Source organism: Halichoerus grypus, chromosome 2 (genome assembly GCF_964656455.1).
Source record: "Halichoerus grypus chromosome 2, mHalGry1.hap1.1, whole genome shotgun sequence".
NCBI classification, from domain to species: domain Eukaryota; kingdom Metazoa; phylum Chordata; class Mammalia; order Carnivora; family Phocidae; genus Halichoerus; species Halichoerus grypus.
Window position 1 is genome coordinate 163489051 of NC_135713.1, and position 26337 is coordinate 163515387.

Below are 26337 nucleotides of genomic sequence, written 5' to 3' on the forward strand. Positions count from 1 at the left end.
ACTTCTTAGGGCCCTGCTGGTGCAGCCGGTGCAGCCCGGTGAGTCTAGCAACTGCAAGGCAGCCACTCCAGCTCCATGGTTTCTTTTGTAGTGCCTGAAAGCCACCCCAGCTTTAAACAACCCTAGGGAGGAGAGGGCTCTAAAAATACCGTATCTCCTGCCAAGCCTAGAGGGAGTTTTTCTAAGTATTTTTAGAAAAATAAGCGCGTAACTGCAGCGAAGGTGCAACTGTCTTAGGTGGTCCCGAATCTGGTTCATCCGACACCAGCCACCTCCCCCACGAGGTCTAAGCTCAAGCCCAGTGAGATCAAAGTCATATACCCGCGGCACACCAGGGGGATGTCGGTGCCACATCTGTCTGCCCTGGCCCCAGAGATCGGCCCCCTGGGGCTGTCTCCGAGAAAGGCTGGTGATGACATGGCCAAGGCAGCCGGTGATTGGAAGGGCCCGAGGATGACAGTGAAACTGACCGTTCAGAACAGACAGGCCCAGACTGAAGTGGGACCTTCTGCCTCTGCCCTAATTATCAAATCAAAGCCCTCAAAGAACCGCCAAGAGACAGAAAGAAGTAGAAGAACATGAAGCACAGTGGAAATATCACTTTCAATGAGATTGTCAACATTGCCCGACAGATGCGGCACCCATCTTTAGCCAGAGAACTCTCTGGAACCACTGAAGAGACCCCAGGGACTGCCCAGTCTGTGGGCTGCAACGTTGACGTCACCACCCTCCTGACCTCACAGATGACGTCAACAGTGGTGCCGTGGGATGCCCTGCTAGGTAAGAACTACGAAGGAAAATATCTCAATACGGGATCATTTGACAACCCCCCCCAAAAAAAATAAATATGATGAAAATCAAGCAAGGTTATTACGTTTCAGCTAGCTGGACACTGTTGCCTGCCCAAGGCCCTGAGTCTAGACCCACTGTCTCTATTAATGAGAAAGATCAGCAAATGTTACAGAGATGTTAAAGACATATTAGCACCTAACTGAGATTTCCTCCTTGAGGTTGTGAGGAGCACCAAAAGAGAATCCGAAAAGTGAATGGCTTTCTCTCTGGTGACCAGTGTCAGGCAATGCTGTGTACCACCTAATGTCACTTTTCCCAGTTCCAACTTTGGAATCACTGCACCAGCCCATGCATTTCCACCTTCTTCCTCTCCTCACATGGAGCTCGGACAAGGAGCGAAGGGCTCAGATGGTCTCCCGTGGAGAAATCACTGCACCCATCCTGAGGTGTCCATGGCCTGGTGTAGGTCACCATCCCAGCTGTACAGGAACAGCTCTGAGGGCAGGCGTTGCTCATCCTAAGCAGCCTGGGTGGCTCAGTCAGCTAAGCGTCTGCCTTCGGCACAGGTCATGATCCCAGGGTCCTGGGATCCAGCCCTGAGGTGGGCTCCCTACTCAGTGGAGAGCCTGCTTCTCCCGCTCCCTCTGCCCCTCCCCACACCCTCCACTCATGCTTACTCATTCACTCTGTCCCTCAAATAAATAAATAAATAAAATCTTTTAAAAATATATATCCTCACCATTTGCTGGACGGGTAAACTAAGACCCAGAGAGGTTAACGCTTCTATTCAGGATCACATAGCTACTAAGAAAGCAGAGCTGGGACCCAGCCACAAATGATCCCCATAGATATTGATTCCCACAAAATCCAAAATGAAGAGTACTGGAGGCTCCAGGAGAGGAGGTGATGACTGGGCCAGAGGCTCCCCAAGCCTGTCACCAGATTTCTGCCTGCTCAGTACCCAGGCCCCTCTTGGTTGAAAAACCTTGATTTTCCCTTGGGAAGGACTCTGACACCACCGTTGTTTTTTGTGACTTGGGTGGGGCTGTCCTCCTCTCAACCTACCCAACCTGAACTCTCGGGTGGGTACCATGGGACAGGCTGACCAATCCATGTATTCCATTCACTAGGCCACAGTGATTGCTTCGGGGATGGGCACGTTAACCTGGCTGGTCCAGAGTGAACGCCTGACTCTCTGCTGGCACCACAGGAAGAAACAGCTTACTAACCCCTGGAGTTTCCAATGTCGGCAGCTACGCTGGGAGAGTTGCCTGTGAATGAAGGGAAGGCAGAGGAAACCAGAGCCAAACAGACTATCTAACATTTTCTGACCCACCTGGATCCAGCCATTCCCGAAGCCAAGTTTTCATAAACGTATCCATCACAAGAGCTTTTTTGGATTTCTTTTTCCTTTCGATGTTTTTCTTTTTTTCCTTAAGCCAATCTCAATTAGATGAGTAGCCTATTAACGCAGATCTCTACCCAATGGGTAAGGACACACACGAGGGGGCAAAATAACAGCTTTAGGCAAGTAAGAAGGCCACATCGATGACTCCCTCACCCAGGGAAGCACCCCCCGAGGTGGACCATGGAGAAGACTTCCCAGGAGGAACCCCTGACACTGCTTCTCAAGCACAAACAGACCTCGATGCACCAACCCGCCCAATGAGCGACAGGCTTGGGGACAGTTCACAGAGAGTCCTCGACCCTACCCAGGGGAAAGCAGATGGCATGATTCTGACGCTGAGGATAAAACAGGAATTTCTCTCTTCCTCTCTGCTGTCAGCATGCAGGTCACTCATTTCATCTTTCTTCAATAAAATCAAGGACTATTCAAGGAAAGTGTTTTAAAAAGGAGGGAGGGGGAACATTCAGATAAATCCAAAATGTGGGACATTCTATAGAACCACTTTGCCAGCTCTGCTGTTCTGTATGTAAGGGGACTGAAGAGGTATGACGACCAAGTGCAGGGAGTGGGCGCTAACAAGAAGTCAGTAATATCATCTACCACACAGTCCATATCCAAACTTAGAACAACTGGAAACATTTAGATACAGATCAGATATTAAATTATATTATTAAATTAATATTAATTCGCTTACATGTGATAATAGTATTGCGGTTACATCAGAGAATGGTATTATTTCAGGGAGTTTGGGATCGAGCCCCGCGTCAGGCTCCCTGCTCAGTGGGATGTCTGCTTCTCCCTCTTCCAGTGCCCCTCCCCTCCCCGCTCACGCTCGCTCTCCCTCTCTCTTAATCTCTCAAATAAATAAAAACCTATAATTAAAAAAAAAATAAAGATGAGGGCTGAAGGGGCACCTGGGTGGCTTAGTCGTTAAGCGTCTGCCTTCGGCTCAGGTCATGATCCCAGGATCCTGGGATCGAGCCCCGCATCGGGCTCCCTGCTCCACGGGAAGCCTGCTTCTCCCTCTGCCTGTGCTCCTTCCCCTTGCTCGTTCTCTCTCTCTCTCACTTGCTCTGTCAAATAAATAAATAAAATCTAAAAAAATATATATATATATGTTCATATTATATAGGAATATATATAGGAGCACTGGAAAGAACTTCGTAAGTGGATTTAAGGAGGTGACAGGGTGGACCTGTAGTAAGAGCACATCTTCCCACCATATATATTTTTATGTCAATTTGGTTTTTGAACCAAATACATGTAAATACATCTACTATTCAAAAGAAATTATAAATAAATAATTAAATAGTACCAGTCACGATAACCACAATACTTTAGAAAGCATCGTGGAAACACTTAGCTATAGTCATAAAAACAGAGGTCATCCTCAGGAATATATGTCCCAAGGAAATAAGTTCCGCACATGCAAGAAACTACATTCACCAAAACGGGTGTTCCATTGGTATTTCTGGGAATGGAAAATTTGAAGCAACCTAAATACCCACTAATATGGGATCAGTTCCTTTATTTATGCCCTTGAGACAAGGCTGCTGGGTGGTCGTGGGCCACCTCCCTCAAGGATGCTCCTCCACACCCGTCCCAAACACGGGTCTCAGGACAATGACACCTGAGTGCAGGTGACCAACCTTCAGGTGATGAGAATGGTGGACAGCACAGGTGAAAGCCACTGACACTCAGGGTTTCCGGTGGGAGCCTCACACCCCATGTGCCCAAGCACAGTCCGTGGCCATCATGAAAGCTACAAGTCCCACGTCCACCCTCCAAACTCCAGTTCGGTACATCTGGGGTAAAGCCCAGGAATCTGAATTTTAACAAGTACCCCAGGTGGTCCCCTTTGATAACCACTGGCCTATGTCAAGGCAAATTTGGAAATAATTTCCATTAGGGAGAAAAGATTAATTACAGGAGTTTTTGCTTCACTTTTCTTGTTTTCTTTTCCTTCTTTTATTTATTTTTTAAGTAGGCTCCACACCCAACGTGGGGTTTGAACTCACGACTCTGAGATTAAGAGTTGCATGCTCTACCCACTGAGCTAGCCAGGCGCTTTCTCATATTTTCTTTAACATCGTGTGATGTTATCTTTCCAATAAATACAAAGACCTGCACATATGGATGATTTTTGTATATAAGCACAAGCACAGGAAGCTGAGGTCTTCTGGAAGCAAACATCTCAGTCCTGTTTTCCAGCAGACCAGAAAGCCCTATATATTCTACTAATAATACATTACCATTCTATTGCTGTTATTAACATCAATTAATTACTAATGTATTATAAGTATAAGCATTATTAATTATTAAATGTTATTATAACTAGCAATTTCATTGCATTTACCACGTGTACTGTGAGAAGCTCTTTACACTTGTCAACTCAATTAATCCTCACGACAATCTGTGTGATATTACTGCTAATACTCCCATTTTACAGACATAAAAGCTGAGAGACAGAAAGGTGAAGCAATTTGCCCAGGGTCTCAGATAAGGTACAGAGCTGGACTCCCCACCGGGCAGGAGGCTTTAAGAAACCAAGCTTTCTGGGGCACCTGGGTAGCTCAGTCCTTAAGCGTCTGCCTTCAGCTCAGGTCATGATCCCGGGGTCCTGGGATCGAGCCCCACATCAGGCTCCCTGCTGGGCAGGAAGCCTGCTTCTCCCTCTCCCTCTGCCCCTGCTTGTGTTCCTTCTCTCACTGTCTCTCTGTCAAACAAATAAATAAAAATCTTTAAAAAAAAAAAAGAAAGAAAGAAACCAAGCTCTTAAGCACTGTGCTCACCCAACAGCCTTAATCCTGCCAGATGGGCCAGGAGGTCAACACCAGATTGTGGCAAGGTCAGTCTCCCTGAGAAATCATTCAAAGGGCACGGCCTAAGCGTGGGGTGGGGGATGCTTTATCTCTGTCGCCCAAAATGACCTTTTCCTAGTAGTCTCTGTGGTGAGCTCTTCTGCTGTTTCATGCCATCTGTTTTACTGTCCAGTTCTCCCTTCTTGGATCAAGCCCAGGTTCCCACCGCCAGGGGTGACATGAGGCCAGTGCCACTTGCTGGAGTGCTCCAGGTGAGCTGGGCGAGGCACCGGGAGGTGGGCCCGAGGGGTCCTGGAGTGAGGGGTCCCCAGATGGGGACCTGCTGATGGGGGTCACTACCCAAGCTCTGGCCTTTCCCTGCATGGAGAACTGAAGCCCCGAGAAGGAAGGGTAAGCACAGAGATTTAAAAAAAAAAAAAAGTGCCTTCCTGACCCTAACTCACCACGCCCTCCCTCTGAGCTACATCAGGAAAGCAAGTAATTAATCTTTAAGACAGGAACCCGCTGCACCAGGGAGCAATGGGAGAGGGGAGGAGCAGAGACTGAGAGCAAGCAAGACAGAGGAGCAAAGAGAGATGGGAAAGACAAAGATCCCCAGAAATGGGGAGGGAACAGTCACCAACAGAGAAGACGAGCAAAGAAACACTGAAAACGACACAGCAGAGGGAGCACAAGTCAGGAAATCGTCACCTGCTCTTCTGGCCCTGGCCAGGGCTCCCTCGTGCGTGGATCTCATGGCCCCAGAGAGCAAGAGCACACATCCCAGGTTACGAACCTGAGCTCAAGACACCTGTTCTCCCATCTGCCCTCCTGGCCGCCCAGGCAGCAGGCCGTCTGTGCTAGCAGCGCCACCTGCTGACGCACGGGAGAACTGTGTGTTCCCATCCTGCCCACCAGGCAGGGGGCAAGCCTGACAGGTCTTAACCCATTCCCCACCCTCCTTCTGCATCTTCGCACCTGCCAAGCCTGTTCCCGCCTCAACACATATGTTCTGTTCCCGCTGCCTGGAATGCTCCTGGTGGCTGGCTCCTTCTCTTCCTTTGGGTCTTCACTCAAATGTCACTTCTAGGGAGGGGTTATTCTGGACACCCCAAAGTATCCACTGGGCATGCCCCCTCAGTTCTTTATTATGTTCCTGTCTGCCTCCCTCATCAGAAAGTACCATGAGGCTCGTCTGGATCTTAACAGTCTACTTGTGTATGACTTGGCTCCATATTCACTCAGCTGAGCTACCCTGAGCTCAAGAACCCAACTTTAAACTCCACAGGGATGACCCACGAGCTCCTCAAACTCACCCTGTCCAAGGCCAAAGTCGTCATCTTCCCCTGAAAACTGGGCTTCCTTCCTGCACTCCTGGCTCAGTGACCCACATGACAACTCTGCAAATCTTTTAGGCATGAAACCCCAGCTTCTACAGGACCCCTCCTCTCACACGGACCTGACGTGGACCAGACACCTCCTCTGAAGATGCCCCTACACACGGCCCTGGCCAGGTCCCTCTCCTCCAGCCCCAGTCCCTGCCTCCAGTTTCCTCAGGAGCAAGTGTCCTCACCTCCCAGATCCAGCCCAGGACTGCCAAAGCTGCCTTCCCAGGGGCTCCCTCTCCCACTCACCCAGGGCACCCATCCCCTCCTCAGGACCACATTGGATACCCTCCCTGAGCACACCCCACACTCGCCTCAGTACCTGACTCACTGTTTCTCAAACAGCTCCATACGTTTGCCCATCCCATGCCTTTACCCTTGTGCCCGGAAATGCCCCCTACAACTCCCCCCGCCCCGGGGGATTCCTTTTCAACCTTGAAATGCTTCCTCCTTCAGGAAGCATTCCCTGATTCCACGAGGAAGAATTCACTGCTCCTCCCACATCTCTACTGGCATTGACTCACACTTTGCAGTTGGCTGTTAAACGTCTGTCACCCACACACTGTGAGCTCCTTGAACACAGGGACCAGCCCTGAATCACCTAACCACTCTCAGTGTCTTCAGTAACAGCTATGGTCATGAGCAGTAAGGACTGTGCTAAGCACTTTTCATGTGAGTTCATTTAACCCTCAAATATCCCTAGGACGTAGGGACTCTCATTATCTTCACTTTCCAGATGGGAAAACAGAAGCTCAGAGAGGTTCGGGGGTTTATCCAAAGAATGTCATTATTGAGTGACAAAACCAGGATCCCCAGCACCCAAATCAGCGCCTGGCACAATGTAGGTGCCCAGTGAATATTCATTAGCTAAACAAACAGCTCTCTTTCTCCCTCATCAGACCTCAGTGCTGTTCACAAAGGCATGAACACCCTGTGTTCTTGCTTTCTCTGTGCCAATTCTGACCCAGTTCTATCAGCTGAGTTTCTCCTCTTCTCTCCCTCTTCCCCCTCCTGTCCAAACGGCGAGCCAAAAATGACCTGCCATGTCAAGTGAGAGAAACACTAGTGACAAGCCTATGTTTCAAGGGCATGATAAGTTTGTAGGTAAAACTAGGCTCTATACAGAGGCATCCCCTTCAGAACCCCCACAGGCGTCTACACCTACCTCCTCTTCCTCTTCTCTAGCCGAGCCTCCTTACTTCTGCTCAGTATACAGAATTTGCAACCCATACACGGTTTCCCATTCAACTCTAGTTAGTAGTGCTTTGTCCTCTCTCCAACGCCTTATTTATTACACAGCCACTCAGGAACATGGCTGCCTCTTCTGACTTTGACTCTATGGGTATGTGAGCTGTGAGTTCCGGACAGCTAACCCAAGGGGGAGCATGCGGGGCACAGGCATCCCACATTATTCTGTACGCTCAAGGCCCACCACAGCCGATGCAATGGCACCTACTCCGTACTCACAGTTGACTAAAAGATCAAGAAAAAGATAAAGGCAAAATGGCTTTTTAACTGAATTAGCATCCCAACAGTTATCCTGTCTCAGACACAAATTCCTGAACCCATACCATTTGGGAGGCAGGACATGCTGACGTCGCTGGGGCCCCCCGACAAAGCCTGGGTCCCAGTTCACTCTGAGGAACTTGGGCTCCAGGCTGGAAGACCAAAATGCATAAGGCATAGTTGTCTGACATATGTTCTCTGAACAAAGCCCTCCCAGATCCACAAGGCCAGAAACTAACTTGGTCCCAAGGGAAAGAGGGAGTGCATCCAACCCTCTGGCTGATGTGGCTTCCACAACAGCACCTAGAAGTCCTGGGATCAGGTGTGAAGACAGAAAGTGCCAGAGGTCAGGTATCAGGAAGCCTGCTCCAACCCCATCCTTCATCCACATAACACCCAACACTCTGGAGCAGGGCACATCACCCCTGTTTACTGCACTTCTCGCTCTACCAAGAGATTTTCTACACACCTGCGCCTCATACCCCTGGGATGGAGGCAGCAACCATCCCCTCCCAATCTGAATCCCTCCATTACTCCAGGTGTCCCTCGAGCCTCAGTGGGACCAGCAACATCGATGTGTGTCTGTGGGAGTGGAGAGCACCATCCTATCCTTCCATGCCTGGACCTGTGTCTGAGCGTGACACTGGGTCTGCCTTTGGGCCTGTGCTCAGAATTATGTATGATCAAGAGAACAGGGGCGCCTGGGTGGCTCAGTCAATTAAGCGTCTGACTCTTTGATCTCGACTCAGGTCTTGATCTCGGGGTCATGAGTTCAAGCCTCACATTGGGCTCCAAAAGGGAGAGAGAACAGAATGACAAAGCCTACGGAGTAAGATAACCCTGGTTGAGTTCCCCTCCATCTTGTACCACCTATAGGACTGGGGCAGGTCAGTTTACCACCCTGAGCCTTGGTTTCTTCCATTTTAAAACGGAAAGAACAGAAGGGGCCACTTCACAGCATAGTTGTGAGGATGGAATGAGATAAGAGAGCCTGTGCTCTGGAACTGGCAACTACTTTTATTGCTCTTATAATGGAATGTGGCATCAAACGTCAAACAAAAGCCTGTGCTTTTTAGAGACTATGTTTCTGAGAGTGGATGTGACTGTGTGTGTGACCCCAAGCAAGGTCCTGTCTCAATGCATGTACCAGTGTGTGTGTGTGTGTGAGTGCAGGGGAAGCCAGGGCCCACGACTTACTACACAGGGCTTGCTGAACTGGACATCACCTGGTTCTCTCCGCTCCTATTCCCCGGCCCAAGGAGACGGCTGGGTGCGAACTCCCTGCTGCCAAAGATACCGGCTCGTCATCAAAAGGAATGAGATCTTGCCATTTGCAACAATGTGGATGGAACTGGAGGGTCTTACGCTGAGCGAAATAAGTCAATCAGAGAAAGACATGTATCATATGACCTCACTGATATGAGGAATTCTTAATCTCAGGAAACAAACTGAGGGTTGCAGGAGTGGGGGGTGGCGTGGGAGGGATGGGGTGGCTGGGAGATAGACACTGGGGAGGGTATGTGCTATGGTGAGCGCTGTGAATTGTGCAAGACTGTTGAATCTCAGATCTGTACCTCTGAAACAAATAATGCAATATATGTTAAGAAAAGAAAAAAAGAAGAAGATAGCAGGAGGGGAAGAATGAAGAGGGGGAAATCGGAGGGGGAGATGAACCATGAGAGATGATGGATTCTGAAAAACAAACTGAGGGTTCTAGAGGGGAGGGGGGTGGGTGGATGGGTTAGCCTGGTGATGGGTATTAAAGAGGGCACGTTCTGCATGGAGCACTGGGTGTTATGCACAAACAATGAATCATGAAACACTACATCCAAAACTAATGATGTAATGTATGGTGATTAACATAACAATAAAAAATTGAAAAAAAGTAAAAAAGATACCGGCTCATGGCCAGCTCGTGGGCGCCACCCAGTGGCACTGGATTCGTGCGGCGCAGATGCCTTCTCGCCGGAGGGTCCAGGAACGTGCCGGCAGCATGAGACAAGTCACAGACTGTAGAATCTCTGGGCTTGCGCATCTCTCGGAAAACCTCCAAGGGAGTCTGGCCTTCCGTTTCTAACCAGTGCCGTCTAACAGACCTTTCTGTGATGATGGAAATGTTCCGGCCTGTGCTGTCCCACACCGTGGCCACTAGCCACATGTGCTTACTGAGCACTTCGAATGTGCCTAAAGCAAATGGGGCACTGAATTTTTATCTGTACTAATTTTAATTAATTTAAATGTAAATTACCACACGTGCCTGTACAGGAAGACAGTGCTAGTCTGAAGGACTGTTTGATCCCTGGGATCCCGCTATGCCCGCACCAGACAGACCAACTCCCTGGACCTCCCAGCCACAAGGACCAAGGCACCTCCTTTTCACACAGGCCGGTTTGATTCTGACCACATCCACAGAGTCCTGATCGATCCGAGGATGACCAACCGGGCAGTCGGACCCTCTCCTAGAGCATATGGATACAAACCCACTCGGAGAAGGCAGCAGGAAGCAACCAGCTACTGAAAAGACAAGAGGGACCAGGCCCCTGGCCCACCCCAGTCCTGGAAGAGGCAGGGTCCCACATGACTGAAGGGCCTCCTAAACGCAGACACAAGCATGGATTCGGAGACAGAGAAACCAGCTGTGTGACTTAAGCCAGTTGTAACCTCCCGGGGGCTAATTTTCCTCACCTGTGAAATAGGAATCAGCGTACATATCTCAGAAGGACTGGGTGAGGATCAAGATAAGGCATATAAAAGTATCTCATACAGTGCAGCACAGAATAAGCAGGCAATGCTGGCTAAATTATTAATAGTTCTATATAGCTGTATATTAAACCATCATCAAGTAAGTTTTTACAAACTAAAAAAAAAAAAAAAACTTGATTAATAGAACAATTATCTGGGTCATCCGGATGCCACACTGGGACATACTCCCTGGTTCCCCCTTTCCTTCCAACCCAAGTCCAGCCAGCCTCCACATCTTGCAGATTACACCCTGTAGCATCTTGCAGCCTTCTGTCTATTGCCACAGCACACCTGAAGCCGCCTTCATCTTTCTCTTGACCCGCTGCTGGTCCATGTCCGTCAGCTTCCAAGGGAGTCCCACGGGGTCTGCCCTGGTAGCCACAGCGACCCTCCTATAAAGCTCCGTGCCTCCACTCAGAGCCTCCAACTATTGCCCCGTAGCTCAACAAATTGAACGCACACTCTGAAATCTGACCTTCATGGCCCACCTCCACCACCCAGGCCCTCCTCCCTTTTGACCTGATTCCTTACTCTTCCAATACTCCAGCCTCACTCGTCATGTGAGCAAACCTTGCTCTTTTTCACCTCTGAGCCAGTATAAGATTCAACAGACAGGTCAAGGGAATCAAACAGAAACCCAGAAAAGATATCTTTGTATATGTAAGAATTTAGTAATGGAAGTGAAAAATTAAAGTCTAGTGCTAGAATGACTATTTGGAAAAATAAAATTCTAATTTCATCTCTCATCTTAACCCAAACTAAATTCCAAATGGATTAAAGAGTTAAATGTGAAAAGGAAATAAACCTGTTGGAAAAAAAAAATATATATATATGTATATATATGGGAACCATCAACTTTCTGGATGGAGAAGGACTTTTCTAAGCACAAACGTAACAAAGAAGGGGCGCCTGGGTGGCACAGTCAGTTAAGTGTCCGACTCTTGGTTTTGGTTCAGGTCATGGTCTCGGTCATGAGATCGAGCCCCGAGTTGGGCTCTGCGCTCAGCATGGAGTCTGCTTGAGATTCTCTCTCTCTCCCTCTGCCCATCCCACTTGTGCTCTCTCTTTCTAAAATAAATAATCTTAAAAAAAATAAAGTAACAAAGAAGTCACAAATGAAAAGACTGACAGATTTTACCAGCTCAAAATTTAAAACTTTTGCACTAAAAAACAAGAGTAAAATTTAAGGGCAAAGGGTAAACTGAGAAAGATTACTTGGAAATAAAAATATGAATGACAAAGGGTTAACAGCTTTAACTAAAAGAGACCTCTAATGAGTCAAAAGGAAGTATATGAACATCCCAATAGAAAAATAGGCAAGAGAGGAGCCTGGGCTCAGTCGTTAAGCGTCTGCCTTCAGCTCAGGTCATGATCCCAGGGTCCTGGGATCGAGCCCTGCATCAGGCTCCCTGCTCTGCAGGAAACCTGCTTCTCCCTCTCCCACTCCCCCTGCTTGTGTTCCCTCTCTCGCTGTGTCTCTCTGTCAAATAAATAAAATCTTAAAAAAAAAAAGAAAAATAGGCAAGAGTCATTATGAAATGTTTTCTCAAAAAATAAAATAAAAATAAATGCGTGAAAACATGCTACCTTTAGTGCTTGTCAAAGAAAATAAAGAGACATACAAAAATTTATATTCAAGGATGTTTTCACAGCATTATTTACTAATAGTTAAAAATTTAAAACAACCTTGATATCTAAAAATAAAGCAGTAATTAAATTATGAAACATCATAATGATAGGATTGTGTGCAATATTTTTAATCATGTTTTTAAAGAATATTTAATGGTGTTGAAAATGTAATTATATAATAAGTTTTAAAAGGACGCTATAAAGTACAAAATGACTAAAGAAACATCAAAATGATAACATTTTGGGTAGTGGTTCGTGGGTTTTTATTTCTTCATCCCAATATTTGTGTGCATTTTCTAAATCTTCTACAATGAACATGTACTATTTTTATAATCAAGAAAAAAGCTATTTTTAAAAAAGGAAAAGAAGACCGTTTGGATACAGGGAAACGTTTGTTATACAGTGCAGAGAAAAGAAGACCCAAGAAGGCCATGAGGGCTTTTGTTCAGTTACTCAGAGTTACAGTAATGCTGATATAAAAGAGAATCAACTAAAATGTACTGTGTCAGTCAAATCAATGTAAAAATTAAACATCAGTGAGGACATGAGGAAAAGCTAGTAGAATCCACATATACCCTTGGCAGGAGTGTTAACAGTAAAACCTCCTTTAAAAAAATAAAAACAGGGCGCCTGGGTGGCTGAGTTGGTTAAGCGGCTGCCTTCGGCTCAGGTCATGATCCTGGAGTCCCTGGATCGAGTCCCGCATCGGGCTCCTTGCTCGGCAGGGAGTCTGCTTCTCCCTCTGACCCTCCCCCCTCTCATGTGCTCTCTCTCAATCTCTCTCTCTCAAATAAATAAATAAAATCTTTAAAAAATAAATAAATAAAAATAAAAATAAAAACAAAAATTGTATATATGAAATACGTATTTTATATATATACTTGGTTTTATTGCAGCATAGTTGACATACAATGTTCCCTTACGCTCAGCTGTACAACACAGGGGTTGGATAGTCTGCACATTATGCTGAGCTCCCAGGCGCGGCCACCGTCTGGCACCATACAACACTACTAATTGACTATATTCCCGACACTGTACCTTTTATGCCTGTGACTTACTGATTCCATAACTGGAAGTCTGTGCCTTCCACCCTCTGCTCCTCTGACAACCATCAGTTTGTTCTCTGTATTTATGGGTCTGTTTCTGCTTTTTGTTTGTTTGTTCTGTAGATCCACCCATAAGTAAAAATCATAAAACCTTTTTTTTTTTACTTCAAATTCCAGTATAGTTAACCTACAGTGTTATATCAAAATAAAAAGTTTCTGCACAGTGAAGGAAACAATCAACAAAATTAAAAGGCAACCTACCAAATGGCAGAAGATATTTGCAAAAGACATATCCAATAAAGGGTTAGCATCCAAAATGTATAAAGAACTTATAGGGGCACCTGGCTGGCTCAGTCGGGAGATCATGTGACTCTTAATCTCAGGGTTGTGAGTTCAAGCCCCACACTGGTGATGGAGCCTACTTAAAATGGAAAATAAAAATAAAAAACATACGAAAAAAATTAGTATCTTATACAACTCAATACCCAAAAAACAATCCAATTAAAAATGGACAGAAGAAATGAACATAAACCTCTCTTGAGGGTAATCTGGCTACAGCTGGAAGAGCTACAACCCAATAGCCCCACCTCCAGGTAGACCCCAGCCTCTCACGCATATGCACAGAAGGTCACACCAGGACACAGTCACTACAGTATTGTTTGCAATATAAGAAAATGGAGGGCGCCTGGGTGGCTCCTGGGTGGTGCAGTCACTTGAGCATCTGACTCTTGGTTTCAGCTCAGGTCTCAGGTGGTGAGATCGAGCCCCTCTGCCCCTCCCCCACCCTGTGTGTGTGTTCTCTCTCAAATAAATAAATAAATCTTAAAAAAAAAAAAAATGGAAACCACCCAAGAGCCATCAATAGGAAATACAAAGGGGAAACAAAAAATAATGACGTTTGTACACATAAATACCACACGGCAGGATTTGCAACGACGTGGATGGAACTGGAGGGTATTATGCTGAGCGAAATAAGTCAAACAGAGAAAGACATGTATCATATGACCTCACTGATATGAGGAATTCTTAATCTCAGGAAACAAACTGAGGGTTGCTGAGTGGGGGGTGGGGTGGGAGGGATGGGGTGACTGGGTGATAGACACTGTGGAGGGTATGTGCTCTGGTAAGCGCTGTGAATTGTGCAAGACTGTTGAATCTCAGATCTGTACCTCTGAAACAAATAATGCAATATATGTTAAGAAAGAAAAGAAGAAGAAGAAGAATGTAGCAGGAGGGGAAGAATGAAGGGGGGGAAATCGGAGGGGGAGAAGAACCATGAGAGACGATGGACTCTGAAAAACAAACTGAGGGTTCTAGAGGGGAGGGGGTTGGGAGGATGGGTTAGCCTGGTGATGGGTATTGAGGAGGGCACGTTCTGCATGGAGCACTGGGTGTTATGCACAAACAATGAATCATGGAACACTATATCTAAAACTAATGATGTAATGTATGGGGATTAACATAACAATAAAAAAAAATTAAAAAAAAAAAACTTCGGTCATTTGCTATGACTAATGGGAAGACACTGAAGCATCATCAGAGGGTTGAAATGGGGAGAAAAAAAAAAAAATACCACACGGCAGGTAAAAAGAAGGAACTGGATGCATGACACCATGGATAGATTCCAAAATCCATGCGGAGGGGCACGAATGCGGAACTATCGTGGTAACAACAAACACTGTTCTAAGCACTAGACATATGCAGGCTTATGTAATCCCCAAAATAATCCTGCAAGAAGGTTTTAGGCTTTACTGTTATTCCCATCTTACAGATGACTAAACTGAGGCATAGAGAAATTAAGTAACCTGCCCTGCTGGTAAGTGGCAGAGCCAAGACCTGAACCCCAGCAGTCTGATGCCAGAAGATGACGATGACACTCACATAAATTTATTTTTTTTTTTTAAGATTTTATTTATTTGAGAGAGAGAGAATGAGTGAGAGAGAGTGCACATAAGAGAGGGGAGGGTCAGAGGGAGAAGCAGACTCCCCACTGAGCAGGGAGCCCGATGCGGGACTCGATCCCGGGACTCCGGGATCATGACCTGAGCCAAAGGCAGTCGCTTAACCAACTGAGCCACCCAGGCGTCCCGACACTCACATAAATTTAAAAGGACATCATGCATGTGAATTCCTAACACACAAAGAAAACTATATAATGTTTCTAGATGTCTACTTATGGTTGTGACAGTATTAAAAACACAGACTGAGAAAAGACACACCAAATTCCTGACAGTGCTCGCCTCTATGGATGGGGGAGACAGGGTAATGGGGGCAAGAAGGAGTGATGACAGGTATTTAACTTGATGATGCCATTTCTTTTATTTAAAAAAAAAAAAGGCTCAAAAAGTTTAATACAGAATTACCATATGATCCAGCAATTCAGCTTCTGGGTATATGCCTGAAAGAACTGAAAGCAGGGACTCAAACAGATACTTGTAGACTCATGTTCATAGCAGCATTATTCATATCAACCAGAAGGTACAAGCATTCCTCAACAGATGAGTGGATAAACAACATGTGGATAAATAAAATATACATAGAGTAGTATTCAATCTTAAAAAGGCAGGAAATTATGACAGGTGCTACCACATGGATAAACCCTGGAGACACTATGCCCAAGTGAAATAAGCCAGACACAAAAGGGCAAACACTGCACAAATCCACTTCTCTGGGGTCGTGCAGTGACCAAATTCACAGGGACAGAAAGTAGGATGCTGGTCAGCAGGGGTTGGGGGTGGGGAGGGGAACGGAGAGTTCCAGCTTGGGAGGATGAAAATTCTAGAAATGACTAGTCGTGACGGTTTTACATTATAAATGTACTTAATGTCACTGAATGGTGCACTTAAAAATGGTTAAAATAATAAATCTTCGGGGTCCCTGGGTGGCTCAGTCAGCTAAGCGTCTGCCTTCAGTTCATGATCCCGGTGTCCTGGGATCAAGCCCCGCATCGGGCTCCCTGCTCCGCGGGAAGCCTGCTTCTCCCTCTCCCTCTGCCTGCCTGCCTGCCTGTCTGCCTACTTGTGATCTCTCTCTGTCAAATAAATAAATAAAATCTTTTAAAAAAAAAAAATAATAAATCTTCTATTAGGTATATTTTAACATAATTTTTAAAAAGGTTTGGTGAAAAAGGCAACAAAATGTTCACAACTGTCAGGTTTGGGTCATCAGTACTCCAAGGTGGCCGTGTCATTATTGTAAAAATCAAAGAAACAAAACAAGAGCCTCGGGACAGCAGAGGGTGTGGAAGCGAGGCCCAAGGCCCATGCAGGCAAGATGCCCCTCACCGCCCTGCTCAGGGTTTCCCATCTCCTCCCTCCCCCTCCTATTTCTACTGCATTGTGGTTGCTATAGAAACAAGGCACCTTGGGCTCCCAGAGCTCAGCCCAGGTGCTGCTAACTCCAGGAATCATGTCAGAGTGCGAATACAACAAAAGCCGGATCACGGATCCGGGGCCTCGTATACACACATACACAGACACACACACACACACACACACACACACACACGTCTGCCCTCCTGGTAGGTTTACTCCATGGAGGTGCCCGCAGTGACACCAGCTGCCCACGCCTGACAGCCGCAGGCCTGGCTCTGGCTGCCTATGGGTCCCGTTTGCCCCTGGGGTGTGGCTGCACGCATGCGGGCCTGTCACATGGGGATCAGTGTCCACACAGGCCGGGACTGTGATTACTAACACAGAAATCCTGCGGCAGGTAACAGTTACCGAGCACGAACTAGGTACCAGGCAGGGTACCCCACGCCTCACCTGGATTATCTCCTTGAAGCCTCACAACAGTAGTACCTACATGTATTATCCCCGGATAAGGAAACTGAGACACGCAGAGGTTGTGTAGCTTGCATGCGGTCACCCAGAGCACACGAACCTACCCACGGAATCGAGACTGAGGGGAGAGAGCCGCAAACACGGCTGCCTCACCGGCACCGCATCTGGCCCTGCCAACAGCCAGGTCTCCTGGGCCCCACCCGGGACTGAGAAAGCGGACGCCCAGGGCGGGCCTGCGCAGCAGCCAGGGTGGGCACCCCCTGGTGCAGCCTCGGCTGGGCTGGCAGGGGCGTCTGGACAGGACGTGGCAGGCTCAGGCCCCTTCAAGTCCTCTTTCTGGGCCCAGAAATGGGCCTGGAAAGCCTGCGGCCTTTATTCCAGATGGTGTCTGGATCCTCTATTCCAGATGGTGTCTGCTCGCAGCGAGGTAACCAAGAAAGTGGCAATAACTGCCCCCTCTCGCTCGCTCGCTCTCTTTCTCTTGCTCTCGCTCTCTCTCTCTCTCTCTCTCTCTCTCACACACACACACACACACACACACACACACACCCCCCTCAGGGCAGGGCTCCAAAAGTCAGTTATGCGGCTTTGCGGCCTGCCAGGCACGGATTTCCGCCCACTCCACCCTCTAAGAATGAGTGGGGCATGGGGTGGAGACGAGCTGCGGTCACCTGCGGGTTCACAGCTCAGCCCGAGGCAGGGAGGGGTCAGCCACCTCACCTGAACAACAAACTGTGACGAAGTCGGGCTGGGCACCTGAGAGGCTCCCCAAGCCTCAGACTTCAAGGGGAGAGGGGCGCAAGCAGAAACCACTGGACCGCCGCAGGGCAGGAAGAAGTAAAGGCATTTCCTGCTAAGGGAACAACATCAGCATAGACGTCAAGGCTAAAAAGTGCCAGAAAACAGCAAGTCACACCATCTGGCTGGAGCTAAAGATCAAGAGGAGGTTGTAAGAAAAGAGGAAAAAAAAAAAAAAAAACCTAGAAATGTACTGAGGCACAGAGAGGTTAAATAACTTGCCCAAGGTCATCGAGATGGTGGAGTCAGGATTTAAAACTGCCTGATTCCAAAGCCCACACATTAACCACTAAGATGGGGTTCACTGTCTGGCAGCCTTTGGTTCTGTGCATATTTTGGAACACTGGGAAGGTGAGCCTGGCTAGGCCTGGAGCAGGGGTCCTCTGTGGGGTGGGAGAGCTTCTATACTCCCTCACCCTGAAAATTCAGCAATGTCTGGAGACATTTTCAATTGTCACTGCTAGAGGGTGGGTTGCTGGTATCTCGTAAGCAAAGGCCAGAGATGCTACTCAATATCTACAACGCACAGGACAGCCCCCACCACAAAGGGTTATCCAGCCCCAGATGTCAATAGAAACCTTGACCTAGAGTGACTCACCCACCTGGAGCGAATTTTAACATCCAACCTGACCTGAACCATTGACAAGCATCACACTTGCTCATCCCTTGGGACTGGGGTTCCCAAATTTTGCTGCATATTAGAATCACCTGGTGGCGCCTGGGTGGCTCAGTCATTAAGCGTCTGCCTTCAGCTCCGGTCATGATCCCAGGGTCCTGGGATCGAGCCCCGCATTGGGCTCCCTGCTCCGCGGGAAGCCTGCTTCTCCCTCTCCCACTCCCTCTGCTTGTGTTCCCTCTCTCGCTCTGTCAAATAAATAAATAAAAATCTTTAAAAAAAAAAATAGAATCACCTGGAAATCTTAACAACAACAAAAACAACAAAAATGCTGATGCTGGGTCCCACCCGGGGCATTCTGATTTCCAATTCTGGAACTGGGTGAAACCTGAGCATGAGAATTTATTTTTTTTTTTTTTTCAGCATCACTTGGCATCAGGGAAATACAAATCAAAACCACAGTGAGATACCGCCTCACACCCATCAGAGTGGCTAAAATTAACAAGACAGGCATGAGAATTTCTTAAAGCCTCCCAGGTGACAGCAAAGTGCCAAAAGTCTAGGAACCATGGCCTTGGCAGGGAGGGAGGGCTCCAACTATCTGCAGTGGACCCAAGACTGTTCATGGATGCTAATGCCAGAAAGAGAAGTCGCTGGAAAATCAACACAACCAGAGACTGCCCAGCCCCCCACCAACGTGGGGCGGGGACTGTCCCTGGAACAAGCCTGTATGGAATCAGCACCAACAAAGCCTGCCATGGGCGCAGGGAGGGCAGAGCTAGAGATGGCTTTGGGGTGACGGGTTACTCAGAGCTGGCAGAGGCCTGAGGAGGAGGTTAATTAGAGAGTCTTTGTCACTGTCTGGGCCGGAGATAATGGGCCTGAACTGGGAGGAGGGCAGGAGAGGACCCCGTGACTCAGGGACTTCACAACCCGGTGACAGAGAAAGAACTCTACTGGAAGACAGAAAAGGTTAATTGAGAGTGAGTGCAGTCTGGGTACAGAGCAGGAAATGATCCATGAGCAGCTGAAGGTGGGGGTGAGCGCACCGGGGGGGGGGGGGGTGACCTGGGAGGGAGACTAAGGAGTCAGCCATGGGGAAACCTAAGAGGGATGACAGCCCCAGAACAGGGGGGCCCACTGGTGACCCCTGTGCTGAATCTGGCCTGCAAGGGAGGCCACATGCAGCTTGAGTTAGCTGTCAAGATTTTTCCTAAAATTCCAGATTTCCAGCTTCTCTTGGACAGTAGAAGATGTGGTAAGACAGACAGCATCCTGGCTGTGGTGCTGTGTACACCCAGACCCCTGCCTGTGGTTGTCTTTGGCCCTGCCACATCCCTGCAGCCGTCAGGCCTCTTCAGAAAGAGGAGACGTGGGACGCCTGGGTGGCTCAGTCGGTTAAGCGTCTGCCTTCGGCTCAGGTCATGATCCCAGGGTCCTGGAATCGAGTCCCACATCGAGCTCCCTGCTTAGTGGGGAGCCTGCTTCTCCCTCTGCCTGCTGCTCCCCCTGCTTGTGCTCTCACACTCTCTCTCTCTCTCTCTCTCTCTCTCGCAAATAAATAAATAAAATCTTAAAAAAGAAAGAGGACACGAGACGACGTGCTACGTCAGAAAGGAGTGAAGACCGAGGGGTTGCTGGGGAAGCAGGAAAGGAGCCAGACACTGCTCGGAGCCGGACCGCTGACCTCTCATTCTGGTCCCGCATCCCCCACCTCTGTGCGGTGCCACCTCAACTTAGGAACATCCCCCCTTGGGGTCCCATGTACTGATCTGTAAACAAGGAGGCTGATGCCCATGACCTCTAGTTGTCCATTCTCCTGTCCACCGGGCTCCCACAGGCTGCCCAGATCAACCCCCCTGGCCAGGCTTTGAGATGAAGCCTGGAAAACCTGATTCTTTCCAACAAAGATTAGCCCAGGCTGGGAGAAATCACAAATACAGCTGAAGGGGCCAGGGAGAAGAGGAGACATAAGAAACAAGAACCACCTTCCAGGGGCATCTGGGTAGCTCAGTCGGTTAAGCAGCTGCCTTCGGCTCAGGTCATGATCCCAGGGTCCTGGGATCGAGCCCCGCATCGGGCTCCCTGCTCTGCGGGAAGCCTGCTTCTCCCTCTCCCACTCCCCCTGCTTGTGTTCCCTCTCTCACTGTGTCTCTCTCTGTCAAATAAATAAAATCTTTAAAAAAAAAAAAAAAAGAAAAGAAAAGAATGGTCAGCTTTGAATAATCAGAGCTGTATTGTAACAGAATAGGCATCCTTACAAAGTAATGAGCTCCCCATCACTGGAGGTAACCAAGCTCAGGCTCAGTGACTAGTTTCAGGGGCACAAAGAATCTGCATAGTCGCTGGGGCGCCTGGGTGGCTCAGTTGGTTAAGCGACTGCCTTCGGCTCAGGTCATGATCCTGGAGTCCGGGATCGGGTCCCGCATCGGGCTCCCTGCTCAGCAGGGAGTCTGCTTCTCCCTCTGACCCTCCCCCCTCTCATGCTCTCTCTATCTCATTCTCTCTCTCAAATAAATAAATAAAATCTTTAAAAAAAAAAAAAAAAAAGAATCTGCATTGTCGCTAATTTTTTTTTTTTTTAATTTCAAGTTCTAGGATTCAAGGACTCCAGAGATCTGGAGATCTCTCTTAAAGGCTCCCCACTCCTCCCAATGCCCCCAGGGAAAGCTGTTGGAGATTAAGCTCTGGACTCTGCTTCTACAAAGGGAGGGCCTAGATGGTCTGGAAAAAGCACAGAACGTCCACCTCCCTGCTTCCCTTGCCCTTCAGCAAGACCACAACCCCCCAGCCAGACCCAGCAACCCCTGCTGCACAGCCCCTGTCCCAGAAGAGTCTCACCAGGGGCCCCTCCAGGCAGAGGGAACAGCTAGATGGCCCTCCCAGCACAAGCCAGAGGGGCCACCTACACCCCCTCCCAACACTCGCGTCCCCACTCCCTGCTCCCAGCCCCAGAGGGGCCAGCAGGAGGAAGGAAATAGAAGGAAGCACCCCCCCCCACTCCCAGGCATCTCTGAATGCTGCCTGGGCCCCTGTCCAGCAGGAGCCTCTCTGAGGGCAGTGGGGGTCCTGACATGCCCAGGGGTCCATAGTGTATGGACAGGAAGCACACAGAAGGCACAATGTGGAGGGGTCAGAACCTCTCTCCAAAGCCCATAAGAGTAACTGTTTCCCAGTCCTGGCCAAATCCAGCTCCTGGTGAGCCAAGCAGAGCCCTCCAGCCTCCTCTTCGTGGGACCCTGGGTCTTCTCATCAGGTCAGGCCAGCAGGCCTCTAGGCCTGGGGAGACCTGTGAAGAAGCTCAAGCACATGGCCAGGGACCTGGGGATCGAAGGATGCTTTCAGGGAGCTAAGTGGGGTGAGAGGGCTCCCCCAAGGATAGCTGGGCCCAGGCATCCTGCTATCCTGCTTCCCTGCCCTTGTTTGTCACCGTAACACACTTAGCCTTGTCCCATGGGGTCAATAAGGGCCATTCAGCTCACCAGCCACATGGCAAACACCCTCACAGGGCCCCAGGAACCCGCCTGCCCTTGGCCCGTACCCACCTCAGAAGAGCCCAATGCCCAGTGCCCACTGGCCAGAGCTGCCAGCCAGCACCCTGCCTGCCCACCAGCAGATATCCACCAGACCTGGTCAAGACCCAGGGAGCTGCTTATCCATCAATAAATCAGAACAGGGACTCACCAGGGCTTCCTAGGCATGGCGGGGATCGGCCGGCATGACGGCCAGGAACACACAAACCCCTGGAATTTGCAGACCTTGCCGCCTGGCAAATGGCACCTCCAGGTGCATCCCCGGTGCCTGCCTGGCAATGAAATCAGGCCACAGCCCAACTGTCAGCTAAGCACCCGCCCGCCTTGCTTCTCCCTGGAGCCACTCACGCCCTGAGACTCCAGATCCCAAAAGAGACATGTTCGTGGTTACCATAGGAACTCGCTAAAGCCAAAAAAGGCACCACACAGTCACCCACACGGGCCCTCAAAGCTCATGTCCACCTGCACAAGCAAGCATACACACAGGCCTACCCACCCCTACACACGCCAGCGCTGTGTTCAGGCTCAGGGCCCACAAGGTGTCTGCAAGTGGGTTCCCTGCACGCACGGTCCAGCCAGGGGTGGCTAAGGGCAGTGGCACCAGCCAGCGCGTACCTGGAGCTCACCTGCCAAAGGTTCCCTAGGGGCTGAGCAGGGGGAGCTGAGAGCCAGGACCACCACAGGCACTGCCCGGCCTGTGTCCTGACCACAGACCAACTCTTGCAACCCTCCACGTTACCCCTCTCCTCTGCCCCCTCCATGAGGCGGTAGGTATGAGAGTCAGGATCTAAACGAGTCATGTGAAGAGGGAAGAAGGGAAAGGGGGAGCAGAGACTATGTATTCAGAGCCTTACTCCCTCATCCCCATAAATGGGGCCAACATATACCCAAGAACTCAACTGGAAACTTGAAAGTCTTCACCTTGACCCCTCCCTTGCCCTCACCTCCCACATCCAAACCAATCCAGCCTGGGGAGACCACTTCCTCTAACTCTCCAATCTGTCCACTCTCTCCAACCCCACTGCCCCCACCCCAGCCTCCAACCTCTCCAATGAGTCAGCAGACAGCAGCCGGGGGGGGAGGGGCACTCAAATCTGTGTCCTACTCCCCTTAAAAGCCTTCAATGGCTCCCACTCACCCGGACAAGCCAGCTCAGCCCCCCGCACAGCTATCCCATACTCCCAGAGGCAGACCCGCCTGCCCCCGAGCCCCCTCCCCAGTATTCCATCTGTAGCAGTACCGGCCCCACATCCCTCCCACCCCCTGCGTTTCTAACCTGTCTATGCACTGTTGCTGTTACCCAGAGCGCCTCTCTCTCCTGGGGGCTGACCCTACTCACCCCTGAGATAGCTCAGGCATTACCAAGTCTGCAGGGAACCCCTTCCATCCTCTTGGAGGACATCTCTGCTAGGCCTCATCACGTTCCACTGCATTGTCTGTCTAGATGTCTGCCTGCCTGCAGGGCTGTAAGCTTCCCTGAGCAGAGACGGGTCTTTTTCATCTTTGTTTCCCCTACCAACCCCAGAGCCTGGCTTTGGGCATGGGATAGAAGTGCCCAGTAATTGTGAGCTGAACTGATGCAGCATTCTAACCCCCTAGAACAGCAAGCTCCCCCATCCTGGACAACCCAGCAAACTCTCAGCACACGCTCTGGGTGTGTAAGAGGAAGGGACATAGGGAGCAGCCCCAGAAGGTTCTAGAACATTTTGGTGGTACCTGAAGGATTCTTGTGCACTGCCACCACCCCCCTCCAGTGTTCCTGTGTGCTCCATGCCCCCTGCACCACCTGCCTGTGAGGGGCCTCATGCCACTCAACCTGGGTCTCCAGCAAGGGCATGTGCTGTGAAAGCAGAGGTGCATTCTGTGGCCAAGGCCCCCATGCATATCGGGGGGAACAAGAGTGGGAAAGCAGGGCGGGGGAGGTGATGAGAACTACTCAGCTCCAGCTGAGACTAAGCCAGCCAGAAGCACAGACCTGGATTCAAATTCCAGCTCCATGACCTTACCCAAGTGTCCTAACCTCTCTGAGCCGCCATTTTCTCATCTGTAACACGCAGGGAGTAGTGGTAGCTGCTTCAGGAGGTGGCTGTGAAACCTCAGGGAGACCATGCAATGTGTGACAACTTATCACACAAACGTGCCCAACAGTGCTGGGGCCAGAACCCCCATCTTCAGAGCTGTGTGGGTCAGGGACAGCTCCAGGAGGTACGTGGCTGACTGTGTGGAGAGGACCAGGTCCCTGGAGAAGGAGCTAAGGCGACTGGAAGCACAGGCCACAGCCCGGGCGTGTTTGGGGCTACACTAGTAGAGAGAAAGACGTCTCGCCCAGCAGAGGCAGAGGGAAAGTGGCTTCTTGGTGCTTCTAGGAGAGCTGTAGCCTGTGGAGTTGGTGGCCCAATGGACACGTCAGTGAGCAGGGCCACATCCTGCGCATCCAGGCAGAACTCCGTATTCGGTGCTATCAATGGCGGGAGGAAGGATGGGAGAACAGGGACCGAACTCCCTTTTAGTGCCAAGGGGAGTGGGGGTGGCTAGATAAGACCCCCGTGGTGTCTGCCCAGCCCACAGTCCACCTCCTTGTCTGGGAGCTAACCCCTCCCACAGACAGAGATGGCCACAGCAGCCCTGGTTTATCCATAAAACCCATCTCTCCAGCTAAACTGACTGACCCGAGGCTGGGCCAGTAAGATGCTCCCTCTTTTTTAAGTTTTACTGAGATGTAATTTATAGATCACACAATTCACCATTTAAAACTGTACAATTCCATGGGTTTTGCTGTATTCACGAAGTTGGTGGTGCCACCACTACCTAGGCCCAGGGCACTTACAGCTCCCCACGAAGAAGCCTGTATCCTTTAGCACTCACTCCCCTTGGTCCCCCCAACAACCTCCTCAACCCCAGGACATCACGAATCTATTTTCTGTCTCTATGGATTTGCTTATTCCAGACATTTCGTATAAAGGGAATCACGCAGTGTGTGGTGTTTTATGACTTTTGCTGAGCATAATGTTTTCAAAGTTCATCTATGTTGTAACATGATAGTATCAGTACTTGATTTTGATGGCCAAATAATATGCCATTGTATCAATATGTCACCTTTTGTTTACCCATCCGTCTGTTGATGAACATTTGGGTTGTTTCCACCTTTTTTTTAAGACTTTATTTATTTATTTATTTATTTGGGAGAGAGAAAGAACGAGCAGTGGGGAGGGGCAGAGGGAGATGGGGGGAGAGAGAGAGCACGAGAAGCAGACTCCCTGCTAAGCAGGGAGCCCGATGTGGAACTGGATCCCAGGACCCTGGGATCATGACCTGAGCCGAAGGCAGACCCTTAACTGACCGAGCCACCCAGGCACCCCGGGTTGTTTCCACTTTGAGTTATTATTAATGACGCTATGAACAGGGGCGCCTGGGTGGCTCAGTCATTAAGCATCTGCCTTTGGCTCAGTTCATGATCCCAGCGTCCTGGGATCGAGCCCCGCATCGGGCTCCTTGCTCAGTGGAAGCCTATCTTTGAAAAAAAAATAATGCTATGAACATTTGTGTTACAAGTTTCTATATGAACATATATTTTCACTTCTCTTGGATATGTACTTAAGAAAGGAATTACTGGTCATTTGGTAACTCTACCTTTAACCTTTTGAGAAACTGCCAGATTGTTTTCCAAACCGGCTGCACCAGTTTACGTTCCCAGTAGCGGCATATGACAGTTCCATTTTCTCCCCATCCTCTCCAATGCTTGCCATTGTCTTCTTTTTGATTATAGTCCTTCTAGTGGGTATGAAGGAGTAGCTAACTGTGGCTTTGATATGCATCTCCCTGATGGCTAATAATGCTGAACATCTTTTCAGTACTTACTGTCCATTTACTTTCTTTGGAGAAGCAGGGAGCCTGATGCGGGACTCGATCCCAGGACCCCGAGATCATGACCTGAGCCGAAGCAGATGCTTCACTGACTGAGCCACCCAAGCGTCCTTCTTTGCCCATTTTTTAAGTGTGTTGTCTTTGTATCATTTTATTGAGTTGAAACAGTTCTTTATATATCTTAGGTATGAGTCTCTAATCAGATATGTCATTTGCAAATATTTTCTCCCACTCTGCGGTTTGTCTTTTCACTTTCTTTTTTTTTTTTTTTAATTTATTTATTTGACAGAGAGAGACACAGCGAGAAAGGGAACACAAGCAGGGGGAGTGGGAGAGGGAGAAGCAGGCTTCCCGCAGAGCAGGGAGCCAGATGCGGGGCTCGATCCCAGGACTCTGGGATCATGACCTGAGCCGAAGGCAGACGCCCAACGACTG

General features: G+C 49.2%; 1 protein-coding gene across 7 annotated transcripts in view; it reads right to left on the reverse strand.

Moving 5' to 3' along the window:
* Positions 1–26337, reverse strand: part of RAP1GAP2 (RAP1 GTPase activating protein 2) — a 233298-nt gene that overhangs the window by 165953 nt on the left and 41008 nt on the right. Inside the window, exon 1 of one of the 7 annotated variants that reach the window (XM_036097960.2) lies at positions 22190–22329. The exons of the other annotated variants lie outside the window; for them this stretch is intronic. Within the exon in view, the coding sequence (XP_035953853.1) occupies positions 22190–22206 (17 nt within the window). The 5' untranslated portion in view covers positions 22207–22329. Of the gene's footprint in view, positions 1–22189; positions 22330–26337 lie in introns of those variants that run through there. 7 annotated transcript variants of the gene reach the window in all.